Source organism: Lepidochelys olivacea (genome assembly GCF_965140295.1).
Source record: "Lepidochelys olivacea isolate rLepOli2 genome assembly, chromosome: 15".
Taxonomy (NCBI): Eukaryota; Metazoa; Chordata; order Testudines; family Cheloniidae; genus Lepidochelys; species Lepidochelys olivacea.
In genome coordinates, this window is record NC_140425.1 from 34,346,962 (window position 1) to 34,370,320 (window position 23,359).

General features: G+C 44.3%; 1 protein-coding gene across 1 annotated transcript in view; it reads right to left on the reverse strand.

Annotated features, from left to right (window-relative positions):
* Window positions 1-21,276, reverse strand: part of PITPNB (phosphatidylinositol transfer protein beta) — an 80,793-nt gene extending 59,517 nt beyond the window's left edge. Inside the window, exons 1-7 of the mRNA XM_084648856.1 lie at window positions 21,184-21,276; window positions 12,452-12,482; window positions 11,308-11,453; window positions 5,639-5,730; window positions 4,829-4,836; window positions 1,514-1,588; window positions 128-211 (exon numbers count right to left, since the gene is read on the reverse strand). Of these exons, the coding sequence (XP_084504982.1) occupies window positions 128-211; window positions 1,514-1,588; window positions 4,829-4,836; window positions 5,639-5,730; window positions 11,308-11,453; window positions 12,452-12,482; window positions 21,184-21,203 (456 nt within the window). The 5' untranslated portion in view covers window positions 21,204-21,276. The remainder of the gene's footprint in view (window positions 1-127; window positions 212-1,513; window positions 1,589-4,828; window positions 4,837-5,638; window positions 5,731-11,307; window positions 11,454-12,451; window positions 12,483-21,183) is intronic.
* Between the last annotated feature and the right edge of the window lie 2,083 nt (window positions 21,277-23,359).

Below are 23,359 nucleotides of genomic sequence, written 5' to 3' on the forward strand. Positions count from 1 at the left end.
GATGAAACACATTGTTTTCCATTGATTGTAAATAAACTAATATAACCAATGTTAAAGGTGCAAATTTAGGCCAAAGTAATTAGCATGACAGGACAACCATCTCCCAATAAGCACAGTGTCTACTTACTGCTGGTTCTACTTGAGTTCGGTCTGCAATGTCAATATGGACAACTTCAACACTCTTCCACGTGTTTGGATCCAAGTCGTGCACCTGCAATGGGGAGAAGAAGGGACTTTACCCTGTGTCGCCTTATTGCGGCACTGCATTAGTTCTGTATTACGCAGATTTTTCTGAGTTCTACAGAGATGGACAGTTTTCTTAGAATCATCTGGGGAATACACTCCGAAGTTACCATTTATTTAATTAAGTGATTCTGAAGCTAGTTGTAGCTTTATTAAACCTTCAGTTCTGTGCTTTCAGAGGAGTTTGGTTTTAAGACTAAATTGTATTCTTCTGTCACTTTCTTTACAGATAATGACATCAAACACTGTAATTAGAATCATTACACATTCAATAGGCTAGGCAGATGTTTTAGTGAGCAACTTTCACATAAAGCTCTGAAATGCAAGTGATCCAGTTATTAGTAACCTGCCATACGTCAAATGAGTTCATTAGAGACCCCAGCACATTTTGAAGTTTGTTAGCCATATACTGTTTTGAAATGTATCCATTAAAATTTCTCTCAAAAGACGTGACCTAATGCAAACCAAAGGGCCCAGATACATAGCATGTGTCATATACATATAGCTGTTAGCCATAGATACACTTCAGATTAAGCACAAGCAGAATTGTCTGGGAACACTTTTTACTTTCTATTTTCACTAGCATAAGTCATCCCCTCTGCAGGTTTCTAGCCTGCATAAAAAACAAGGGTCCAGGCAAGTCATCCAAACACTGAAAATGGACAATTATATTTGTCTAGGGGCCCACCATTAGTATCTGGTTACTCTTTCATTAGAGAAGAGAAAGGGGACAGCCCAAATCACGCACCATCGTACTGGCACTGAACCAGCTACACTGAGAGGGACCAATCCAGGATATTTCCAGACAGAAAATTAGCTGAAAAAAGGAATTTCAATATGAAACATTAATAAAATGCTTGAACAAAGAGGACTGAGTGTATGCCTTCAAAGTGACCAGTACAATTCATTTAAAACCCTTGCTGGAGCAGCTGGAATAGGAGACATCCAGGATAAGAAGTTTCTTTGAACAAGTGTTCAGGAGCTATATCTAGGGTAGTTATACAATTCCCATTCACTGAATGATCTGAAGATCTCTTAAGCTTTGAAAATAAATAAAAACATCTCCCTTTCTCTAACCTCTTCCTTCCACGCCTGTAGGAGAAATAGCTTCATTGGTTTAGAGGAGTAGTTTTTATTATTTATTGGAGGGAGGCTGCCTTCCTTTAAGCATCAACTATCGGCCACAGCCAGAAAAGGGATATTGGTCCATCAGGTTCAATGTGTGCAGTAAGTATGGCAAACGCTGGGTTACTACTGGACCCTAACTTACATTTTCTGATGTCCCCAAGTCTGGTTTATGCCAGGTCTCGATTTTTATGAAGAAGTCATCTTTCATATATTCATTCTGTAAAAAAACAAAATCAAGCAGCAGAAGGGTGACTATTTTTTCCCCTTTTAAATCTTACATTTAACAACTTCATTTCTCCACCAGAGGAGGCACTGTAGGCCTAGCAACTTTGCTTCCGATTTTAACTCTGATAGGAACAGAAATAGAGGCCTCACTACTGCACATGGAAACAGACAAGTTTAGATGTCCTACACCTCAACCTGAAATATTGGTTAGAGCATAAGCAGTAACTTGAACGATGGCCATTTGGTAAATCTAGATACCCAGGACACCTACCCATACAAATATGGAGAATTTGTAAACACTTCAATTGGACTCTTCCAAGTGGTTTCAGTATCCCCCAACCCATGTCACAGCAAGTTTTCTATTTCTTCTAAAGTCAGGATTTTATTTATTAAGACTGACTATGACAGACGTCTTAACAAAAGGTCCCATGCAAAAATACTATTCTGCTGTGGGGTCTTTCCTGCAGTACTAAAATGTAGGAAATGTCCCAAAAGAATTTTCAATTTTATTTTTTAATATTCCGTGAGTTAATGCTAAAATCCAGGGAACATGAAATTTAACATAACAAAGCTAATCATGGCAAATAGTCCTGTGGCACCTTATAGACTAACAGACGTATTGGAGCATAGGCTTTCATGAGTGAATGTCCACATCGTCGGATGATGTAGTGGAAATTTCCAGTGGCAGGTAGAAATATGCAAGCAAGAATCAGCCTAATCATGAAACTCCACCTAACAGACAAATTTCCACACCCTCCTCCACCCCCCTCGAGTAGCAAGGAAAGCAGTTACTGATACAAAGTGAAAGCATGCACTTGCATGCATGTATGCGTGTACACATACTGCGATTGGTCAAGCTAAACCTGATTTACAGCCCCATCTGCAACTCCTTGTATAGCTGGTCTCTAGTGAGAGCTGAGCTGTTTTCATAGAATGTCCACAGTGGTGATTCCACAATAAATTCAGATTCAGAAATGAAATCTGCTTGACAGAGAGCAGGTCAAGCAATTTAACATTACTTCCAGCTAATAAAAATATTAGAAAGGAGGCAAGGCACTTTACAAAAACTAAAAAACAGTCTTTGAAGAGACACTTACCATTATGACAAGCACGAGTTTCAAATTTAAGTCATTAAGTGATACCAATCCAGATTCTGGGTTAGCCCATTCACCAATCAGGAATAGGAATTTTTGAACATGAGCCAGTCTTATTACCCAGCTATTCGCACAGTCAAGGAACCCTATAGATTTGACCTGTGATCCTTCATCATACTGCCTCAAAAGAGCTGACTTTTCAGACTAACTGCCTACTGGTAAGACTGAAAAAAGTTTGGCAAATGAAGGAGTTTCATTTGTCAGGGAAAAAAAATACTTTTTACATTACAGCTATTACCTTGGATGTCAGTTTCACAAAGAACTATGAACTGTTGTCATGGATTACATAAAAGGACTATAGAAGTGGAGCTTGAGTTAATGTGAGCTTCCCAATGAGAATGTCTGGTCCCTCAAATCATTCCCAAATTCCCAGCCCTTCTCTGTAACAGAAAGCTTAACTCACTCCATGCTGGATTACCCATCATCTGCTCCAGGGATGATAGGATGCCCTCACCTCAATGTTTTACAAACGTTTTAGCTCTCCATGTGGAGGAAAGGTTGGGCTATGAGTTCTGACAGTATCAGTGTTATCTCTGTAGGCAGGATCCATTATATTTGCAGATGCTGGCAGGGTGTATTTCTGCCAAGTATCCCAGGGTCAATTGACTAATTTCAAGCTACAGTGGCTATATACTATAGAAGAGACCAAAAACTGATTTACACATTACAACAGTTTTTAACAATGAGAAGGGCTTTTTTGTTTGATATTAGCTCAATGTTTAAATACCCACTGGTGTCATTCCTACTCTGACTAATCCAGCTTTAACACACTGGTTTATAATGTTGCAGGATGGGCCAAACTAGAGTCACAAAGGAAGTTGCTCATTTATAGAAATCTAACTTTCATTTAAAATTCACTTTACTGCATTGCCAAATTTGCAAAGTGATGCAGGAGGTTACACAAATTCCCATTAAATTATGATAGCAGTTGTGTGTCCGTTTCATTAAACCATTACCACTTTGGATACTAACTTTGCTCAGTGCAATGACACTGTTTTGAGCATTTCTTGTCTATATCTACAGAAGAGACTTCTGAGTTCTTGGGCACTACATAATAAATCAAATGAAGTGCTAATCTTTTCCCTTTCTACAGCTACACTCAACTTGAATGAAAATTCAGCAGCTGGCTCTGGGGTGGAACCACAGCAAGAACTGCCACTCCAGACTAGACTTGTGCTCCATCTAATTCAGTATTCTGTCTCCTGGAAGTTCAAAGACCCAAGTATTTTCCACCTCTAAATTCAGTGAGTGACTCCAACAGAGGAGATGCATAAATACAGTAGGCTAATTTGGCCTTATGCAGGGAACAGAGTATCATAGTTCAGATAACGCTATATATACACTGATTCAGGCATTATTGGAGGTTTTACCCTTCTCAAAGACTATGGTGAAAACTAAAGCTTCCTATGAGGGATTGCTGGGGGATGTTTTAGGCTGGGTGGTTTTTTCACTTCAGCTTCAGGAAGAGGTTATGTACTTGCATTTTGGACACACAATCGGCATTCCTCAGCACCAGCCTTCACAGAAGGACCACTGAACTAGAGAAAGCCTGCATCCCTCTGACTATCCTTGAGAGTACTTACCACTTTCTGGTAGAAAGAAAGCTCCTCCAGAGACATTGGCTATCAATTTCAAACAGGTCACATGCCCAGACCCTGCCATAATTGCCTGGAGAGTGTTTGATGCAATAGGGCAAAGCTAGTCTGCTATGCTAAGCTGAAGGAAAGTAGACCCCAAGGCACTTTCTTCCCTTTCCTGGATAGCTTCCTGTGGAACTCTTGCCATTTTAAACTATATATTCACAGCTATTAAATCATTTGGCTGTGGTGTACTGTTCCAGTATCAGGAATTATGAAGAGCAGCGTGAGTGATGAGAGCAGAACAAGAGAATAAGGAAGAGAAGTAGTGGCAAGTATAGGATCTGAAAATTCTGATTTCTGACTGGTGGAATCTTACCTAATCAGTAAACCAGAGTCTGGATTGGCAGATATGCAGCATCAGAAAGTCAGTTATAACTTTAATAACCAAGAGCCACATTAAAACACATTTCATAAACAAATAATAATCCAGGTACTCACCGTCACAACTGAAAGCCAGAGGGACATGCAACGAAAAGGAAAAGAAGGCATTCAAAATAGTGTTAATATGTGCAACAGGTCTGTCACAAAAGTCTTAACTCTAAAGCAATCTGTAATACAGATTGAGTTATATACAGAAGGTATAACAATTGCTCATTAAAAACGCCTTGTTCAATAAGATAACCCCACAATAAAACCATTCATCAACATACTTCTGTGAAACAATTTGTTAATGTTAAAGATGAAGTATGCTTTAAGGTATTTTAAACACTGAAACAAGACGGGCCAAAAAATATAAAAAAGGGACAGGATTCTTGAAATTTAAAGAAATCAAAGCTTCAGAAATGGAATATGGTGAATGCATCTCCTTTACGCAACTTCCTCCTCTAAAGACCAAAGCGTTTTCTGGACAGTAAACATGAATAGTGCATCAGATCAAAGGAACTTTGATTGCTATCTACAATTGTCATTTTTAACCTTTACATTCATCCTTTGCAGAAGCTTTTAGGGACTGTAAATTATGTCTCTTTCCTAACAAGTTTTATCCTGGATTTGGAAAGAGACATTAGTCAGACTCTTTAGTCTGGTACTGGAGACATCATGCACAGCACACAATTATGTTTTGGGACTAGAATCTGCTGGTAACTTTTGTCGTCTTTCATGGCTGCATAGCTCAGCCAGAGTAGGTTTGCCAAAAAGTGACCTGTAAGGTATTTTCCACCCAATTACAAAACTTTGGGGCCTAAACCACTTGATAGCATCTCTAAGCAGTATGGCAAAAAGGTAAGAATCAATTCAGAGCAAGCTTACTTGTTCTACAATATGGATATGCATTCCAAGCCTTTTCATGGAATACCAAGGAGCCTTCTGGAGCAATCATCCTTACAAACCCAGGAACTTTACTGTGAAGAGCAAAATAGTGTATGTTTGTTACAGCTCTGCCAACTGAATGAGATTCCACAATGATTTCTAGCAATCTAATTGAAAAGGCACTTTTTTTACCCAAGCATATTAAAAATTATGATGCACAAGCAATCAGTTTAATTTGTATGAACTGCAATAATGTTCCCATTCCCAAAGTAATGGACTCAAACATTTTCAGCAGCATGATCTCAATCATAAGTTTAGTTTAGCTTTCCTTTCTCTTCAACTACCGTAAACACCATTGTCTAAAGAAACTCTGCTCTAAGGTTCTGGTCTGTTGATCTCTCTAGCAGCATGACATGACATAGATGAAGTCATGTAGCTCAGTTAGCTCTGATCTAGAACCTGGATAGGAATCAATTAAATTATCCCAGTTATGTCTTAAGTAAATTTTGATTCTTAGTATAGGAATTGTCAGGCCTGAGTAAACCTAAGGCCCACCTAATCCAGAATTCTCTCCCCAACAGTGGTCAGACCAGATGCTTCAGAGAAAAGTACAGAAACCCCATAAAGATAAGTTTTTCTGAACCCCAGGCAACTGGTGATTGGTTTATGCCCTGAAACAGGAGAGATTCTATCTACAGTTGTGGTTCTCATTATCCATAATGGATCAGGAATAGCTCCAACACTAAAACGTTTATTTCTTTTTTTGAAGACTGCGAGTTTGTAGCTTATAAAATTGTAATCAGTGGTACAGACTTAAGGTAGTTATAGTACAGACATCTGCACTCAGCTCTGCCCATGCACTTAAAGAATGGCCTGCAACAACCTTCCAGGAATTAGTTGTTCCTTTTCACATCAACTGATCCCACATAGCAGATAATGATTACTCACAAATGCCATGTTATGTGGTTAGATTGCTACCTCTTGCAACTCAAGTTAGGATTTTATCTGATTTCTTGAGGAGAAAGAAATTACTGCTTAAGATGGCAATTGAACCTATGGCCTGCTTTAATTCCTTATCATTTCACTACCTCTAGTGTTTGATGATACCCAGTTCCTGAACAGATTCCCTTTAAAATGGAGAATATTTTCAGTGTCCCATGCCCTATTAGATCAAGAAAGCAAGCTGAAAAGTCAGTGGGGCTACCTGGAGAAAAGAATGAAGGGGCCAAGAACAAGGCCAGCAACCCATGCTGAAGTCCAACACTCAGGACAATCATTCAAGGTTCTTTCTACCTCAAATGGAATGGAAAAGTCATCTTTTCCCTAAAGAATGGCTGGTAAGTAAAGATCACCTCTTCAACATGATTGTAGAGTTAGTGAGTTCACACTTCAATAGGTACGACTGGTGACTGACCAGATGGAGAGATCCAGAACAAATGGCAAAATAATGTATTGTTATTTTCAAATATTCAACCTTAATGCTTGAAACAGATTTAAATGGGCCAGCCAGAGCCAACCCAACAAAAATATTCTAACAACTTCACAGTAGCCACAGCAACCCTGTACATTAAGTTCCAGATATAATTTTCCATATGCTTGTAGTTAGCTCCAACAGATCAGCTCATGTTTTGGCTCATGCTGCCAAGCTGGAACCTCTGTTTGGCAATAAAAAAAAAAATTATCTGACATGAACAAGTTTAATCTTGAATAGGAAAACACTGATTGATAGCAAACATGAGATTTCAGTATTTAAAGTGAATAGATAAGGTATTACTTACTACACTTTATGACCAAATTATTCTAATTAGCAGAAAAAAGAACGAGGAGTACTTTGTAGCACCTTAGAGACTAACATTTATTTGGGCATAAGCTTTTGTGGGCTAAAACTTACCTGATGAAGTGGGTTTTAGCTCACAAAAGCTTATGCCCAAATAAATGTTAGTCTCTAAGTGCTACAAAGGACTCCTCGTTCTTTTTGCTGATACACACTTACACGGCTACCACTCTGAAATCTAATTAGAGACATGAAGATCTGGCTATCCTAACATTTGGGTAACTTCAGTTGATGTATAATTTACACTGAATAGTGCCTGTACCACACTCTTCCACCCAAGGATCAGATGTGAACCAGCCGAACAACATTTATTTGATTTATATACAAAAGATACACACATCCCAAGCTCTATGCACCATTGACAAACACAAAAGCCACATAAAAAGACTGGACCAGTAGCTGCTCCTCACTCCACACTAGAAAAATAACAAATCAAAGACTGAATTAAAATTTGACAAATAGTCACCACTCCCACCTTTACGATAAACATTAGCTCTTCTCATACCCCTCCTTCCCCAAATGCCTAGGTAGCACAAGCTGGAGAACAACAAATCTGGCTATTTAAGAAATGCATTCACCACTTCAGGACCCTGTGAGCAGCTCCCTCTTTTAAACCAAAGGGGTTCCTGCTTTGGCTCTCTGCTGGGAGTGACATCTCATTTTGCCGTCACCTCAGTCTCCCACAGACACTGAATCAGGCATTGGACAGCACCGGCTGGGTCAAATGAGAAAGCACACAACATATTGAAATACCCCTTATTAACACCCCTCCCCCACCACTGATTCCATGTAGGTCTTGAACTGTCAGGGAGATAAAATTGAAATCTGTTTGATTCCACATGGGAGCACTCTTGGGGATGATGAACAAGGATTCATCCTCCTCCCTTGGGAATGGTCAGCAACCTGAGAGAAGTCATATCCACTCCCTCTGCACGCAAGTCAGCAACACCTCATAATCAATGGTAGTGAAAGCCAATGATAGAATATATCTCCAATGGACAATGGATCTTCATTCATTGCCAGGAGACCTTCAACAACATCCACCAGTGTAATCTCTGCATTGTGCCCAGGTCTGACAAGGAGATCTGCAGCCTTCCCCGCTGTTATTGCCTCACCCTAGTTTGTCTATTGTTCCTGTGCCTTCAGTTTGCCTTTCCCCTTTCCATTTAGAGTACAATCCTTCAAATATAATATACCTTCCTGTCTAAGGGATATTCCCATTCAGAGATTAATATGCACTAGGACATACCTAACTCTACATTTAATTTAATGAATGTGTGTGCACTTGCAAAAGTGCCTTTGGGTTTTTCACTTTTTAAGGAGTTTGTCAAACAGAAGAAGTTATTCATGAATAATTTCTTCATGAATTGATGGAATAGAGTTAGCTAAATTATTGGAGTTTTGCTCAACCAGCTCTAGTTTTAAGTATGTAAAATACTGAAGTTTAAACATAGGAATTACATCCTCATGTATCACAGAAAGTGGCTATTATATATTATACTCCTGGGGGAATTTTGCAACAAAAAATTAAAAACTCTGCATCAAAAAATTTAAAAAAAAAAACAAAAAACCCCCCAAAACTCTGTACACAATATTTTAAAATTCTTCAAAATTCTGCACATTTTGTCAAAACACCACAATATAATCACTCCAGTTTCAATTATTTTGGTTATTTATTTCAAAATACCTGTCAACATGTCAACAATACAGACAACAGCAAAAAAGATTCCCCCAGGGGTAGACAGTTAACAACCCAGTCCCAGTCGGGAGTGCTCGAGGGGGCTGTGTTGGGCCCGCAGAGATCAGCCGCAAGGCACCGCCCCAGACACCAGCACCTCCCTCCCCACAGAGCCCAGCAGCAGGGCAGCCCCCAGGCCCCAGCACACCCAGAGCCTTTACTCCCCGCAGTTTCTTTACTGTCCCACCAGGGGACGCGTTGTGATACAGCCCTGCCCTCCCTCACCCTTTGCCAAAGCTGGTTGGTTCTCCCAGGCCCTCTCCCATCCTGGGAGAATGAGAATCAAGCAGAGCGTGCAGCCTCCAGCCCTCCCAGGCTGGGAGATCTGCTCACTTTGAGCTGGGCTCCGCAGAGTCCAGCGGCCCCTAGTGGCAGCCAGAAATTCTGCAGGGTAAACAGGGAGTTCCGCTAAATTCTGCATTGCACAGCAGCGCAGAATTCCCCAGGAATAATATATTCTGAGAGAACCAGATCAAAAAGTTAAACGTTACTGAGTTCCAGATCTCTTTTAAAAAAGATAATACATATTCTTAAAACATGTGAGCTCAGTGAACTAACTGGAAAGCTGTAAGAAACCCCACATTAAAAGCAGTCTATAAACAAGTCATACTCTAATGACCCAAGTTAAGACTTCTTATTTAATACACATCTCTAAATCACTTAGTTCCGAAATACTATTGTGACAGGGGCTCTAGAAATAGGACAGGCCAGCTGGGAGGCTCATGTTCATAATTTTTTGCAGAAACAAAAGAAGAAGAGCAGTTTAAACAATTACAAGAGAGCTGAAAATTCTGATTTCTTGTAAAATGGTAAACTAGGTATAGTAAGCCATGCAAAACAACACCAGTGATTATCATGCTGAGTAGTCCAACAGAAAATAAGGGAGGAGGGCTTCACTCCTCAAACTTTGGTGAGCAAACTCCGCACAAGTCAATTTCTACTAGCTACACCACAAAATTGTAGCAACACACTTAACTACCAGTATCTTAATTTTAAACTGAAGTAGAACACGTACAGCTTCCTGACGAAATGAAGCCCTGGCACATCTCCATTACCAATTTGTACTGCATACACCTACCAAATTAAACACTAGCACAAAACATGGGCTTAGTTGAATCCCATATCCACTTTAGGTAAGGAAAATGAAAGACAACCAAGGAGGAATTTCTTAGGTCAGAAAGTTATATTCCTAACTTTGAAAACTTTGACATTACCAATCACAGAAAACTAGAAGGAGGTTCTGTTCAACAATCCATTTCTTGTTAGTCAGTTTTTTCTAGGTCTTAACTACAACCTTCTGTTCTATATTATTTAAGCCTTCAAAGAAAACCGTAATAGATACAGAACTATACTCTTTGGTCCACTGGACAGTCTGTTTACAGTACTGACAAGATCAAAATAGATCAGGGGTCCCAGCAGCTGTAGCAAGATTCCAGCAACAACTTTAATAGGCAAATATTAATGAACATTTCCCATTCAAGAGTAGAAGTGGAAGACAACTGTAGCCAAGATATTAAACCACTTTTTATACTAGACACATCACACTGGTGCATGTGTATCAAAAGAGTAAGCAAGAAAATGACCTCAGAGGAACTCCTCTTCCATAATTGTAAAAAGAAGAGAACATAGCTCACTGGTAGCAAATATGGCCCAATTTCAGGAACAGTCCAGGGACCTGTAGCCTGGCTAAGGTAGTGCTCACATCGCACAGGGAAAGGCATCAAGTAAAGTCTTGTCAAAAATATATGTTGGTGGCAATATCCTGCTGCCATGAATTTCTTCACTAACCAAAGCACAGGCCGAAGTATCACAAGCTTTGGGAAAACTCATGTATTTAACATCAGCAATTTGATGAGCTGTATAAAACAGCAGAAAAGTCTCCTCTGAATTAAGTGCCTAAAACTATTTTTTGATGTCCAGACCCATTTTATGGTGTGCTCTTCTTCTTCCCCATTACCCTTCATAAAATTCCAAACTGGCTCTAAATATTTCCTGGACAAGACTGCAGTGTATTGTACTTTTACATAATAAAAATAGGAGCTGGGAAATCATGGGTCAGTAATTCCCCCACAGAAAGAACCCAAATAGATCCCTTACCTCTTTAAGTGATAGATTTTGTGGGTATACTGTCCCTTTTCACTATCCTTTTCATAAGGCTCATTCTTTAAGACTTGAATTCCTTCACCACCTCCTGTTTCATTTTTACTAGCTTCTGCCACAGAGTAAAGTTGCCCAACTTGATACTGAAATTAAGAGATACAAAATTTCAACGTTAAAATGGGACAGAGGAAAACTGTTTAGTGTGTCAGAATTTAGATATTTCAATTTGACCAGAGAACTTTGTATGGACATAATTACATGCAAGCAAACTGACACTTTAGTATAAGGAAAGTGCACACTAGAGAATGACAAAATATTGGAAAAGTATGTCTAATGGATCATGAAAACAGGCTCTGATCTATTTGTTTTGTTCCACATTAATACAACAGCATACAATCTTGGGCCTCACTAGACAGATCAAGAATTTTATTCTTTGTGCTATTAATTTTCCATGATACCCAAGAGAACTACAAAACACTATTTCTGTTCTGGCAAAAGACATGCAAGTATGACTATTTAAGTGTTTTTAGTTTAGTAAAATTGTGAAATGATTAGTTTTATTTCCAGTGTTGCAGCTTTAACATGCACACAGTTACTCAAGAGGTCAGTACACATGTATATAACACAGCTTTCTTTGGAGAAAGCTATTTAGGTGGATGGAACTAGCTACCAGAAGGTAAACGAAAGAGGCTGCATTTCCCCTTAGAACAGGAAGTTTTCTGTTCAACTTGGGGGAGTGAGCTTTACTTAAGTGCATTTCAGTGCCATTTAAATCCTCAGTTTCAGACACTTAAAGAGTGTCCCTATCCCTGTTTTATGGGGGACAGAACTATATTAGCTGGAGTCACACAATGCCTGATCAGCAGGAAGTTTCTGCAGCAATGAAGAGATTTACAATTTCCTTTTCTTGATCATAAGCACTGGATTGGCTTGGAAGCAGCTAAAGTTTCTTGACCTGTAGTCATTTGTCTGCTTTGAAGTTCACTGAGCTGAGACAAGTTTGTTCTGCCTCACTGATGGGACAGTATCTCACATCTGGTAGACTAGTGGACGCACAGCACCGAACCAACATTTGGATCCCGGCTAATCAGTTTTTAAAATAAGACCACAAAGCCCAACTAGAAAGGTAGAGAGTACATACCTCTTGCACTGAGCATGGTAAAACCACTCGGCTGAAAGAGAAAAGGAACAAACTGAATGTATAAAATAAGCATCTAAATAGTCAGCCATCTGTTCCACAGATATTCATAAAAATGGCAGAATCAATTATGTTCATTGACCTTTTATAAAATACTAGGCAGACAGTAAAATTACATAAGTAGAAAGTAATCAACCAAGTACAACCCCATGTTAAACACTTGTTATAAGGCAAAACGTTCAAGTGGTTGAAGCAGGGGAGGAGTAAGGAGACCCAAGAATTATATCCAGCTCTGCTATTGACATGAAGTGACCCCTCAGGCAAGTCACTTCAGAGAGTCAGCGTTTAAGGCAATGAAGGACGGTCCAATCATTTAGTCTGACCTCCTGTACGTCTCAGGCCACCACCGCCCCCCAGCACTCATGGACCTCAGTTTCCTCATCTGTAAAACAGGAATGAAGATTTTGTACAGTACCTTGAGATCCCTGAATTACTACTGCTGATGCAAAGCAAGGGCTTGTCTACACTAGCCATTTACAGCACTGCAACTTCCACGCTGAGGGGTGTGAAAACACCCCCCCCCTCCGAGAGCAACAAGTTTCAGCACTGAAAAGCGCCAGTGCAGACAGTGCTCAGCACTGGTAGCTGCGCCCCTCACGGAGGTGGCTTTTTAGAGCGCTAGGAGAGCTTTCCCCCAGCACTGCGCCGTGACCGCACAGGCACATCAAAGCGCTTCAGCGTTGCCAGCGCAGACTAGCCCTACGATAATGAATGAGAGCGACCACAAATCTGAGCGCACTGCATTTCTTTCATTATTGCAACTGTTAAGTACTCATTACTAAAAGTAAATACAGATCGCCCTCCACTGAATTTGGGAGAGCAAAGGGTGCGTACGACTGGGCAGGTACTTTACATACAGTGTTGATACATCTAATATAGCAGACTTAAAAATCACAAATATCAGGAAATGTTAATATTTCAACAGCAACAATCAAGCTTCTGTAATACAGTATTTACTAATTCTGTTTTACACTAAAAGCACATGTGCAATAGGCCAACTTAATAACGCTGTAAAAACCTTAAAAATCACAATTATCGGGAATGTAGAAATTACCTAAGAATTGACCAACTTAATATTGCATTAAGAAATCTGCATTTTTTTTAAAAGGTTTGTTTTTCCCAAGAAAATGGGATGGGAGAATTTTCTGTATTTAAACACTAAACTAACAAAGTGTATATGGAAAGACGACAGAGATTAATGCCCCATTTTTGTTGCTCCTAATTTTGGCCACACTGTCAAACTGGGTTAATAAAACTACATCACATCAGTTGCCGCTGGGAAGAGCTGCATCTCTGCAACAGAATGGCACAATTTTCCTGTAAGTAAAAGCTTGTATTTGTAGAATGCAGGAACGGTTGCACACCCATCAAAGACTATTATTTTTTTGCCACTCACAACTTTTTCTTGCTCCAAATGTTAAGACACTTTTTGGGCTGAGGAGTTTTCAGTTAGACACTTGCAAACGTTTTTAAATACAAAATGCCCCAGCTACAGCTTCTGTGCCTGCATAAGCCTCCAGTAAGGCAGAATTTTGCAGTGATGCCACAAGGGAGGGCGGGGAGGGCTGAGATTCAAAAGTCTTTGCTTCAATTTTAGCTTCACACCATGCATACTTAGAAATGGTTTATAATTACTTATAAAAATTATTTCTCCTTTGCCTCAACCCCACAACAAGCTAGGATTTTAATCCCCAAGGACTACCCATATATAGTTTTACTTTTTATACTTCAGCTGTATAAGGATCTTGGAAGTTCTCCCACAGAGGATATTTTATCCTATCCCATAACTGAAAGCACTTTGCTTGAGCTTTCCAAAAATTTACCTTGAAGCAGAAACCAAGAACAGAAGATTTCAGCCCTAAAGGTGAATAATTTGGAAAGCTATATGAATGAAACAGGGTGAGTAATAGAAGCCAGTTTCAGAGTAGCAGCCGTGTTAGTCTGTATTCACAAAAAGAAAAGGAGTACTTGAAAGCTTATGCCCAGATAAATTGGTTAGTCTCTAAAGATGCCACAAGTACTCCTTTTCTTTTTTAGAAAACAGTTTGTGTCCTAAAAAATAATAATTCACCCACCCTAATTCATTTAAGCAATAGTGACTCATTCTCCAGCCTATAACAGTGCAAAACATAAAATGAGGTTCAATTTGGGAAAATACAGCTAATAAATACCTCAGGAGGAAATAATCTTAAATACAAATAGTCGGTGGGAAGGAGAAACTTGGGAAGCAGTAGTTGCAAGCAGAGAGCACACCAGGCGAGAGTGTGCAAAGGGAGGGACCAGCAAAAAAGGCCAATGAAGTTTTGGGGCATGCGTAAAACAATCACATCACCCTCATCTTGTAGCAAGGAGGAAATTGTCTCTCCTACTAGAGCTGTGGCATGCACAAACAGCTAGGATGCTCTGTGCATCCAATTCTGGGCACCTGACTGCTGAAATTACTGGTACTTGTTCAGTTGTCTCATAGGTATACAATACACAGCTCTTTATAAATTCTGGGACTGCTCAGAGCTAAGAATTTTGGCCAAGAACATTGCCTCCACAACTCATCTGTGCCTGAGGAGTGACTGTTTCTATCAGACATAGACCTTGCTACAATTATTCATGCCTTTGACACCCTGAGCTCAGATTATTGCAGCATGCTACACATGATGACAGACCTTGGGATGATTTGGAAGCTAAAGTTAGTGGCAAATGTGGCTGTTTACTTGCTAAATGGGGTTTCCTGCAGGGAGCACATTATACAGCTGATCAGTCCATCTGCTGACTCCCAGGTGGAGTTCAAAGTGCTGCTTTGACCTATAAAGTGCAAAGTGGTTAATAAAAATTAATTATTATGGCTAGTTAAGTGACAGCCCATCTCCCTATGCATACTGCTGTGGTTGCAAGCAACAGAAATGCTCAAACTGGAGCCACTTTGGTCTAAATCGGAGAAGGTGGTGCTCCTTACTCCAGAATGCACTCCTGGCCACTCCTCAGATTCGTTACTTTTCTGGACACTCTCCCGGGGCTCATCTTGTCCCTAAGCATACAGGGAGATGGGTTGATGGGATTAATTTGGAGATGATGATGATGAGGTGGTACTGTTTACTGGATTTTGGAGAGCAATTATTTGGAGAGTCTTGGCTGGCATCTTGTGTTTACTTGTATTTTAATGCTGTATGTTTTTAACTCTTTGTTCCACATCTCAAGCACTGCAAAGATGCTTAAAATAAAAAACTGGAGCAAATTCTGATAAAAGCAGCATAAACAGGTTGAAATAATTCCTTATGCCAAAAGAGTAAAAGTTATGTAATACTTTGTATAGTATAACAATGATGCAGTTGTGAAATTTAATCCAAGGGCTTTGGAACACAGTTTGTGCCAAATACAAAATGCAAATAAAGTTGTATTATATTGTACTGCACTGAATGGATATAAACACCAGAAGAAAGGAATTATTTGGAGGGGTCAAAGAGGGCATAAGTAGGTGCAATTATATACAGCTAAGCATCAGAAAAATTTCAGTACATCACTTGGAAAAACAGTCTCCTAATGGAAATGGTGAGAGCCCCATAATTGAACCCTTCAAAACTACACTACAAAAACCATTAGAAAACAACATAGGGAACAAGCCTGCACTGGTCACGGGAGGGAGAGAAATGAAACTGGTCTTTTCAAGCAGTGACGTCTATAAGTCATTGTGCCAACATTGCAGCCTCGAGTCTATGGACTCTTTCCCAACTGCTGTTGTAAGAGGGAGGTTTCTTTAGCTGACCGATTACTCATAACCCGACAGAAGGAAACTGTTAGATGAGTCCATCCATATCCATCTCTCTCTCAAACAAGTGGGCCATCTAAACAGCAGAGTCTCAGTGCAGTGATGCTCTACACAGTCTGCAATGTTCATTTCTACTGGGATGCAATTCTCCCCTCATGTAGACTGTGAGAACAAATGAGAGTGGATAGAACAAAGTAAAGCACAGGACAACAGTGTATATTCACCACAAATCAACAAGATCATCAGTATCTGTGCTATAAAGACAAGAGCTGAAGCATTATTCTGTACATTATGACTGTTGGAGGTGGTCCACATTTGACACTCCAGCACTAACTCATTTGCTTGGCAGAGGAATTTGCTAAATATTGCTTAAGTTGTCACAGCATTAAGTCCTAAAGTTAACACTGGGGCTCCAAACATCATAAACCTGGCCAGAAGTTCAGGTTATGTACAAGGAAGAAGTACGTTCCTTTAACAAGTCACCATAGTTGACTTGGAAATGCAACATAAGGGAAGATTTATTCTGGACAGTGGGAATTTCTTCAACAAAACAAAATTCAGTGCAATGCCCAGCAGAGGAAGAGACATTTCAAGATAATGGGAATGAGGCAATTACATTTGCTACTAGATATTTTAGACATGGCCTCCAAACATCAACTTTGACATTACTTTGGACAGGTGAAAAGAGCTAATTTTAAAACTCAGAACCATCATTTTAAGCCAGCTGCCCACTGCCAATTCCATCCCTCAAGTTTGAGCAAAACCAACACTTTAAGGCATTGCTGTATGAAAGAGCTCTAGGAGAAGCTGAGCACTCAGACACTGTCAGATGTATGAAAACTGCTTAATCTAAGAAAGTGCAAAAGTTTGAGTCGGTCTTCGCAATTGACAACTGTTATTTCATCCCAATCTGTTATTGCGGTTTCTAGTGCTCCTAGCATTTCCTTTATCTAACAGGTAGACAATGCATCACACACCACAAGTTGTAATTCCACACTTAGAACTGTTCTAGTATCTGCACTTGCATATTTCATAGAATCTCAGGGTGGGCAGGGGCCCCAGGAGGTCACCTAGTCCCACCCCCCGCTCACAGCAGGACCCATCCCCAGTTAAATCATCATTTATAGTACAATCTCAACAATTACACTTTGCTCCATAAACAACAAAATAGAATAGATAAATCTGGCATATTTGTTAAAACCTGTTGCCAACACACTGCAAGGATACCAAGGGAACATTCTTTCCTTTAGAGAAGAAACCTACAGTTGGTTCTCCTGCTACAAAAAATGAAAAAGGAGTAGAGAACATGTGAAGTATAATCATCACCATTGTCTGTTGGCAATTATTAGGCCAGGTTCACAGGGTAATTTTAAAACTCAGTTATTCATGTCTAATATAAATACAGTCCAGAGCAAACCAATAGTTCAGATTTATGGAGTCAAAGGCCAAAAGGGCCATTGTGATCATCTAGTGTGACCCGTAAATAAGTCACAGAATTTCCTGAAAATAATTTCTAGAGCATCTTTTTTAGAAAAATATCAAACCTTGACTTAAAAATAGTCAATGACAGAGAATCCACCATGACCCTGGGTAAACTCTTCAAGTGGTTAATTACCCTGTCAAAAATGTACACCTTATTTCCAGTTTGAATTTGTCTAGCATCAACTTCCAGCCACTGGACCATGTTAGAGCTTTCTCTGCTAGACCGAAGAGTCCGTTATTAAATATTTGTTCCTCATGTAGACACTCCTAGATTGTAATCAAGTCACACCCTAACCTCCGTTTGTTAAGCTAACTAGATTGAGCTCTGTGAGTCTATCACTATAAGGCAGGTTTTCTAATCCTTTACTCACACTCCTGGCTCTTCTCTGAACCTGTTCCAATTTATCAATTCCCTTCTTGAATTGTGGGCACCAAAACCGAACTACAGTATTCCAGCTGCACTAGAGCAGTGCTAAATACAGCAGTAAAATAACCTCTCTAAGCCTACTAGAGGATTCCCTTGTTTATGCACCCTAGGACTGCATTAGGTAGCTCTTTTTGCCACAGAATCACATTGGGAGCTGACATTCAGGTGATTATCTACCACACCACTCAATTTTTTCTGAGTCACTATTTCCCAGGACACAGTCCCCATCCTATAACTATGGCCTACATTTTTGTTCTTAGATTTATACATTTCTATTTAGCCATATTAAAACATAGTTTGTGCCCCATTTACCAAGCAATCCCAGATCTCTCTGAATCAGTGACCTGTCTCTCTTCATTATTTATCACTCTCCAAATTTGTGTGTCAATTGCACACACTTCTAGCATACAACTAATCCCTGCAGGACCTCAATGGAAATACATCTGCTTGATGATTATTCCTGTTTACAATTTCTGTTTACAGATTTCAGACCTAGCAGTTAGCCAGTTTTTAATACACTTAATGTATACCATGATCATTGTATCCCATTCATCCTTTTAATCAACAAGTCATGTAGTACCAAGTCAAATGCCTCACAGAAATCTAAGTATGTCAACACTATTATAGTCATTAACAACCTGCAATCTCATGAAGACAGATCTTGAGTTAGTTTGACAAGATCTATTTTCCATAAACCCATGCTGATTTGCATTAATGACATTACCCTCCTTTAATTCTTTATTAATGGAGTGCAGCATCAGCTGCTCCAATATCTTGCCTACAATTAATGGCAGGCTCACAGGCCTGTAATCACTCAGTTCATTCCATTCACCCTTTTTAAAAATTGCCACAACATTAGCTTTCTTCCAGTTGTATGGATCTTCCCCAGTGCTCCAGGACTTACTGAAACTCATTCACTTTTGCCCTCTCTGGAATCAGGCTCAGTACTCATCCCTCCAAGACAGTCCAGGCTCAGAATCTCCTCTTTACTTTTCCCTTCCCCCAAGAGGGTTCAGGGGACACCCAGATCACAGTTAAGGCACATCTCATCTGCCTTGGGCTGGGGAAACCCATGGCTTGCGGAGTATTATTTATTACTAATTAAGAACAAACAAGGCACTCAGTCCCATATTAGACACGATTTGACCATTTGTGGGCAGGTCAGTTAGTCGAAGCTGTTACAGACTGGGTTAGCCCCGGTGGCAGAGGGGAGGCAGGCAGCTAATCGGTGACCGGGGCAGTGTCCCTCAAGGGCATGAAGCAGGCAAGAGCCAGGCACAATAGCCAGTGGAGATGCAGGGCAAGATGGAAACATGGTACAGAGAGGGGAAGAGGGAGGAGGATTCACCACCTGTCTGCAGGGGTGAGGGAGAAGCCCCCGAGGCAGGTGCTGCAGGACCCCACAGGGCGATAGCCAGGCCCCACGGGGGCCCGTTCGGAGAGGGGCCGGGCTGGGGGGGTGAGGAGCCCGGACGGGGCCAAGGCCGGGACGGGGACGGGCGGCGGCGAGGAGCCCGCGACTGCGGGGGAGAAGAAGAGAAGCCCGCGACGGGGTATGGGGGGGGGGCGGCGAGCCCGGGAGGGAGGAGCCCGGAACTGGGGGCGGAGGGGGGGAGAGAAGGCGGGCGGCGGCGAGGAGCCCGGGACTGCGGGGGGGGGGGGGGAAGAAGAGGAGCCCGGGACGGGGCCGGGGGGGAGAGAAGAGGAGCCCCCCGGGACTGGGGGGGGGAAGAGGAGGCGGGCAACGGGGAGAAGCCCGGGACTGGGGGGGGGGGGGAGAAGAGGAGAGGAGGCGGGCGGTGGCGAGAAGCCCAGAATGGGGTGGGAGGGGGAGAAGAAGAGGAGCCCAAGACGGGGTCGGGGGGGGCAGGCGGCGGCCGAGAGGAGCCCGGGACTGGGGGGGGGCGGGGATGGGGGGGAGAAGAGGAGCACGGCACTGCGGGGGGGAGGGGGGAAGAGGAGCCCGGGACGGGGTCGGGGGGGGCAGGCGGCGGCCGAGAGGAGCCCGGGACTGGGGGGCGGTGGGGATGGGGGGAGAAGAGGAGCACGGCACTGCGGGGGGGCGGGCGGCGGCCGAGAGGAGCCCGGGACTGGGGGGGGCGGGGATGGGGGGAGAAGAGGAGCACGGCACTGCGGGGGGGAGGGGGGAAGAGGAGCCCGGGACGGGGTCGGGGGGGGGGGGGGGGCAGGCGGCGGCCGAGAGGAGCCCGGGACTGGGGGGGGCGGGGATGGGGGGAGAAGAGGAGCACGGCACTGCGGGGGGAAGAGGAGCCCGGGACGGGGTCGGGGGGGCGGGCGGCGGCCGAGAGGAGCCCGGGGATGGGGGGAGAAGAGGAGCACGGCACTGCGGGGGGGAGGGGGGAAGAGGAGCCCGGGACGGGGTCGGGGGGGGGGCAGGCGGCGGCCGAGAGGAGCCCGGGACTGGGGGGGCGGGGATGGGGGGAGAAGAGGAGCACGGCACTGCGGGGGGGAGGGGGGAAGAGGAGCCCGGGACGGGGTCGGGGGGGGGGAGCAGGCGGCGGCCGAGAGGAGCCCGGGACTGGGGGGGGCGGCGATGGGGGGAGAAGAGGAGCACGGCACTGCGGGGGGGAGGGGGGAAGAGGAGCCCGGGACGGGGGCGGGGGGGCGGGCGGCGGCCGAGAGGAGCCCGGGACTGGGGGGGGGCGGGGATGGGGGGAGAAGAGGAGCACGGCACTGCGGGGGGGAGGGGGGAAGAGGAGCCCGGGACGGGGTCGGGGGGGGGGGCAGGCGGCGGCCGAGAGGAGCCCGGGACTGGGGGGGGCGGCGATGGGGGGAGAAGAGGAGCACGGCACTGCGGGGGGGAGGGGGGAAGAGGAGCCCGGGACGGGGTCGGGGGGGGCGGGCGGCGGCCGAGAGGAGCCCGGGACGGAGGGAGGAGCCCGGCCGGAGCCCAGAGGCAAAGAGGCGGGGGGGGCAGGGCGCGGGGGCCCCTCCCCGCGGAGACGAGCGATGTGCGGCGCGGTCGATCCCCGGCCCCCGACTCACAATTCCTTGATGAGCACCATCTTCCCACACGCAGAGCCACAGTGCGCAGGTGCGACCGGCACCGCTTACCCAGACTTCACCGCGCGGTTTCCGGGATCCGAACCCCGCCCCTTCGCAGCCGCTCGCCCAATCCCCGAAGCGCCAGCCGGCTCGCGCCGGCCTCCTCCCAAAGTAGCCAATGATCGATGCCAGTAGCGTCGCAGGTTACCGCCCCTAATCGAGTCCAATTAGGAACCCCGAGCTCCTTGCTCGACCAATCCCTGCGGCACCACTCCTCGAGGGACTCGCCTCGTTCCTCACCAGCCAATCACCGCGGCCAGGACCCTCCCGGTCCCCTGCGGCCCCGCCCTCGAGAGCCTCGAGGCCGCCCAGGGCCACACCCGGCCTAGTCGGGCGCCTCCGCCGATGGCGCTGCCTGGTGGGGCCGCCTTGGGTACTGCCGGCAGGGCCCGAGGAGTCCCCGGCACCGCCCCCGTAGAGCTCCTGGCCTGGGCCGAGCCACGCCCGATAGAAGCGCCGACCTGGACAACGTCCCTCATAGAGCGCCCCTCCCCCACCCTACAGCGTTCCCCTCCCCCACCTGGAAAACATCCCTGCTAGAGCGCCCCTCCCCCACCCTACAACGTTCCCCTCCCCCACCTGGATAACGTCCCTCATAGAGCGCCCCTCCCCCACCCTACAGCGTTCCCCTCCCCCACCTGGATAACGTCCCTCATAGAGCGCCCCTCCCCCACCCTACAGCGTTCCCCTCCCCCACCTGGAAAACATCCCTGCTAGAGCGCCCCTCCCCCACCCTACAGCGTTCCCCTCCCCCACCTGGATAACGTCCCTCATAGAGCGCCCCTCCCCCCCCGGATAACGTCCCTGATAGAGCGTCCCTCCCCCACCCTATAGCGTTCCCCTCCCCCACCTGGAAAACATCCCTGATAGAGCGCCCCTCCCCCACCCTACAGCGTTCCCCTCCCCCACCTGGATAACGTTCCTCATAGAGCGCCCCTCCCCCACCCTACAGCGTTCCCCTCCCCCACCTGGATAACGTCCCTCATAGAGCTCCCCTCCCCCCCCGGATAACGTCCCTGATAGAGCGTCCCTCCCCCACCCTATAGCGTTCCCCTCCCCCACCTGGAAAACATCCCTGATAGAGCGCCCCTCCCCCACCCTACAGCGTTCCCCTCCCCCACCTGGAAAACATCCCTGATAGAGCGCCCCTCCCCCACCCTACAGCGTTCCCCTCCCCCACCTGGATAACGTCCCTCATAGAGCGCCCCTTCGCCACCCTATAGCGTTCCCCTCCCCCACCTGGATAATGTCCCTCATAGAGCGCCCCCTCCCCCTCCTGGATAAGGTCCCTCATAGAGCGCCCCTCCCCCACCTGGATAACGTCCCTCATAGAGCCCCCTGCGCCACACCCTATAGAGTTCCCCTCCCCCACCTCAATAACATTCCTTATAGAGCCCTCCCATGGAGTCCTCCTCCACACTTGGGTAGCATCCCTTAGCGAGCCCCCACCCCCAAAAACACAGATCACACCCTGTAGAGCAGAGGTTCTCAAACTGGGGGTTGGGACCCCTCAGGGGGTCACAAGGTTATTACATAGGAGGTCATAAGCTGTCAGCCTCCACCCAAAGCCCCGCTTTGCTTCCAGCATTTATAATGGTGTTCAATATGTAAAAAAGTGTTTTTAATTTATATGGGGGGGTCACACACAGAGGCTTGCTGTGTGAAAGGGGTCATCAGTACAAAAGTTTGAGAACCATGGCTTGTAGAGTCCCTCAACCTGGTGTCACACAATTTAGGGCCCCCCAACAACAGTGCTGTCCTCTATAGGTAGGCTTGGAAAGCATAGATTTTAATCAGTAAATGTAAGTAAACGTTGATTTCTTCATACACACGCACACAAACTGCTGAAAAAATATTTCCATTGATAAAAATTTATAGACAAGGCAAAGCAAGAAAAATACTGTTTGAGAGCTGAAGTTTGATTTACGGATACGGAAATTTGTATGTTTTGACATGTAATGTTGACAATTTGTGTTTTTTATTGTTATGAAGCGTTAACTTTCAGAATCTCAGCAGGTACTGTCATTAATCATGTTCTGACGCACACACACACACTCATTATCTCCTGCAATTTTGAAAATTTCAATTGATAAAAATAAAAAAATGCTTTAAAATA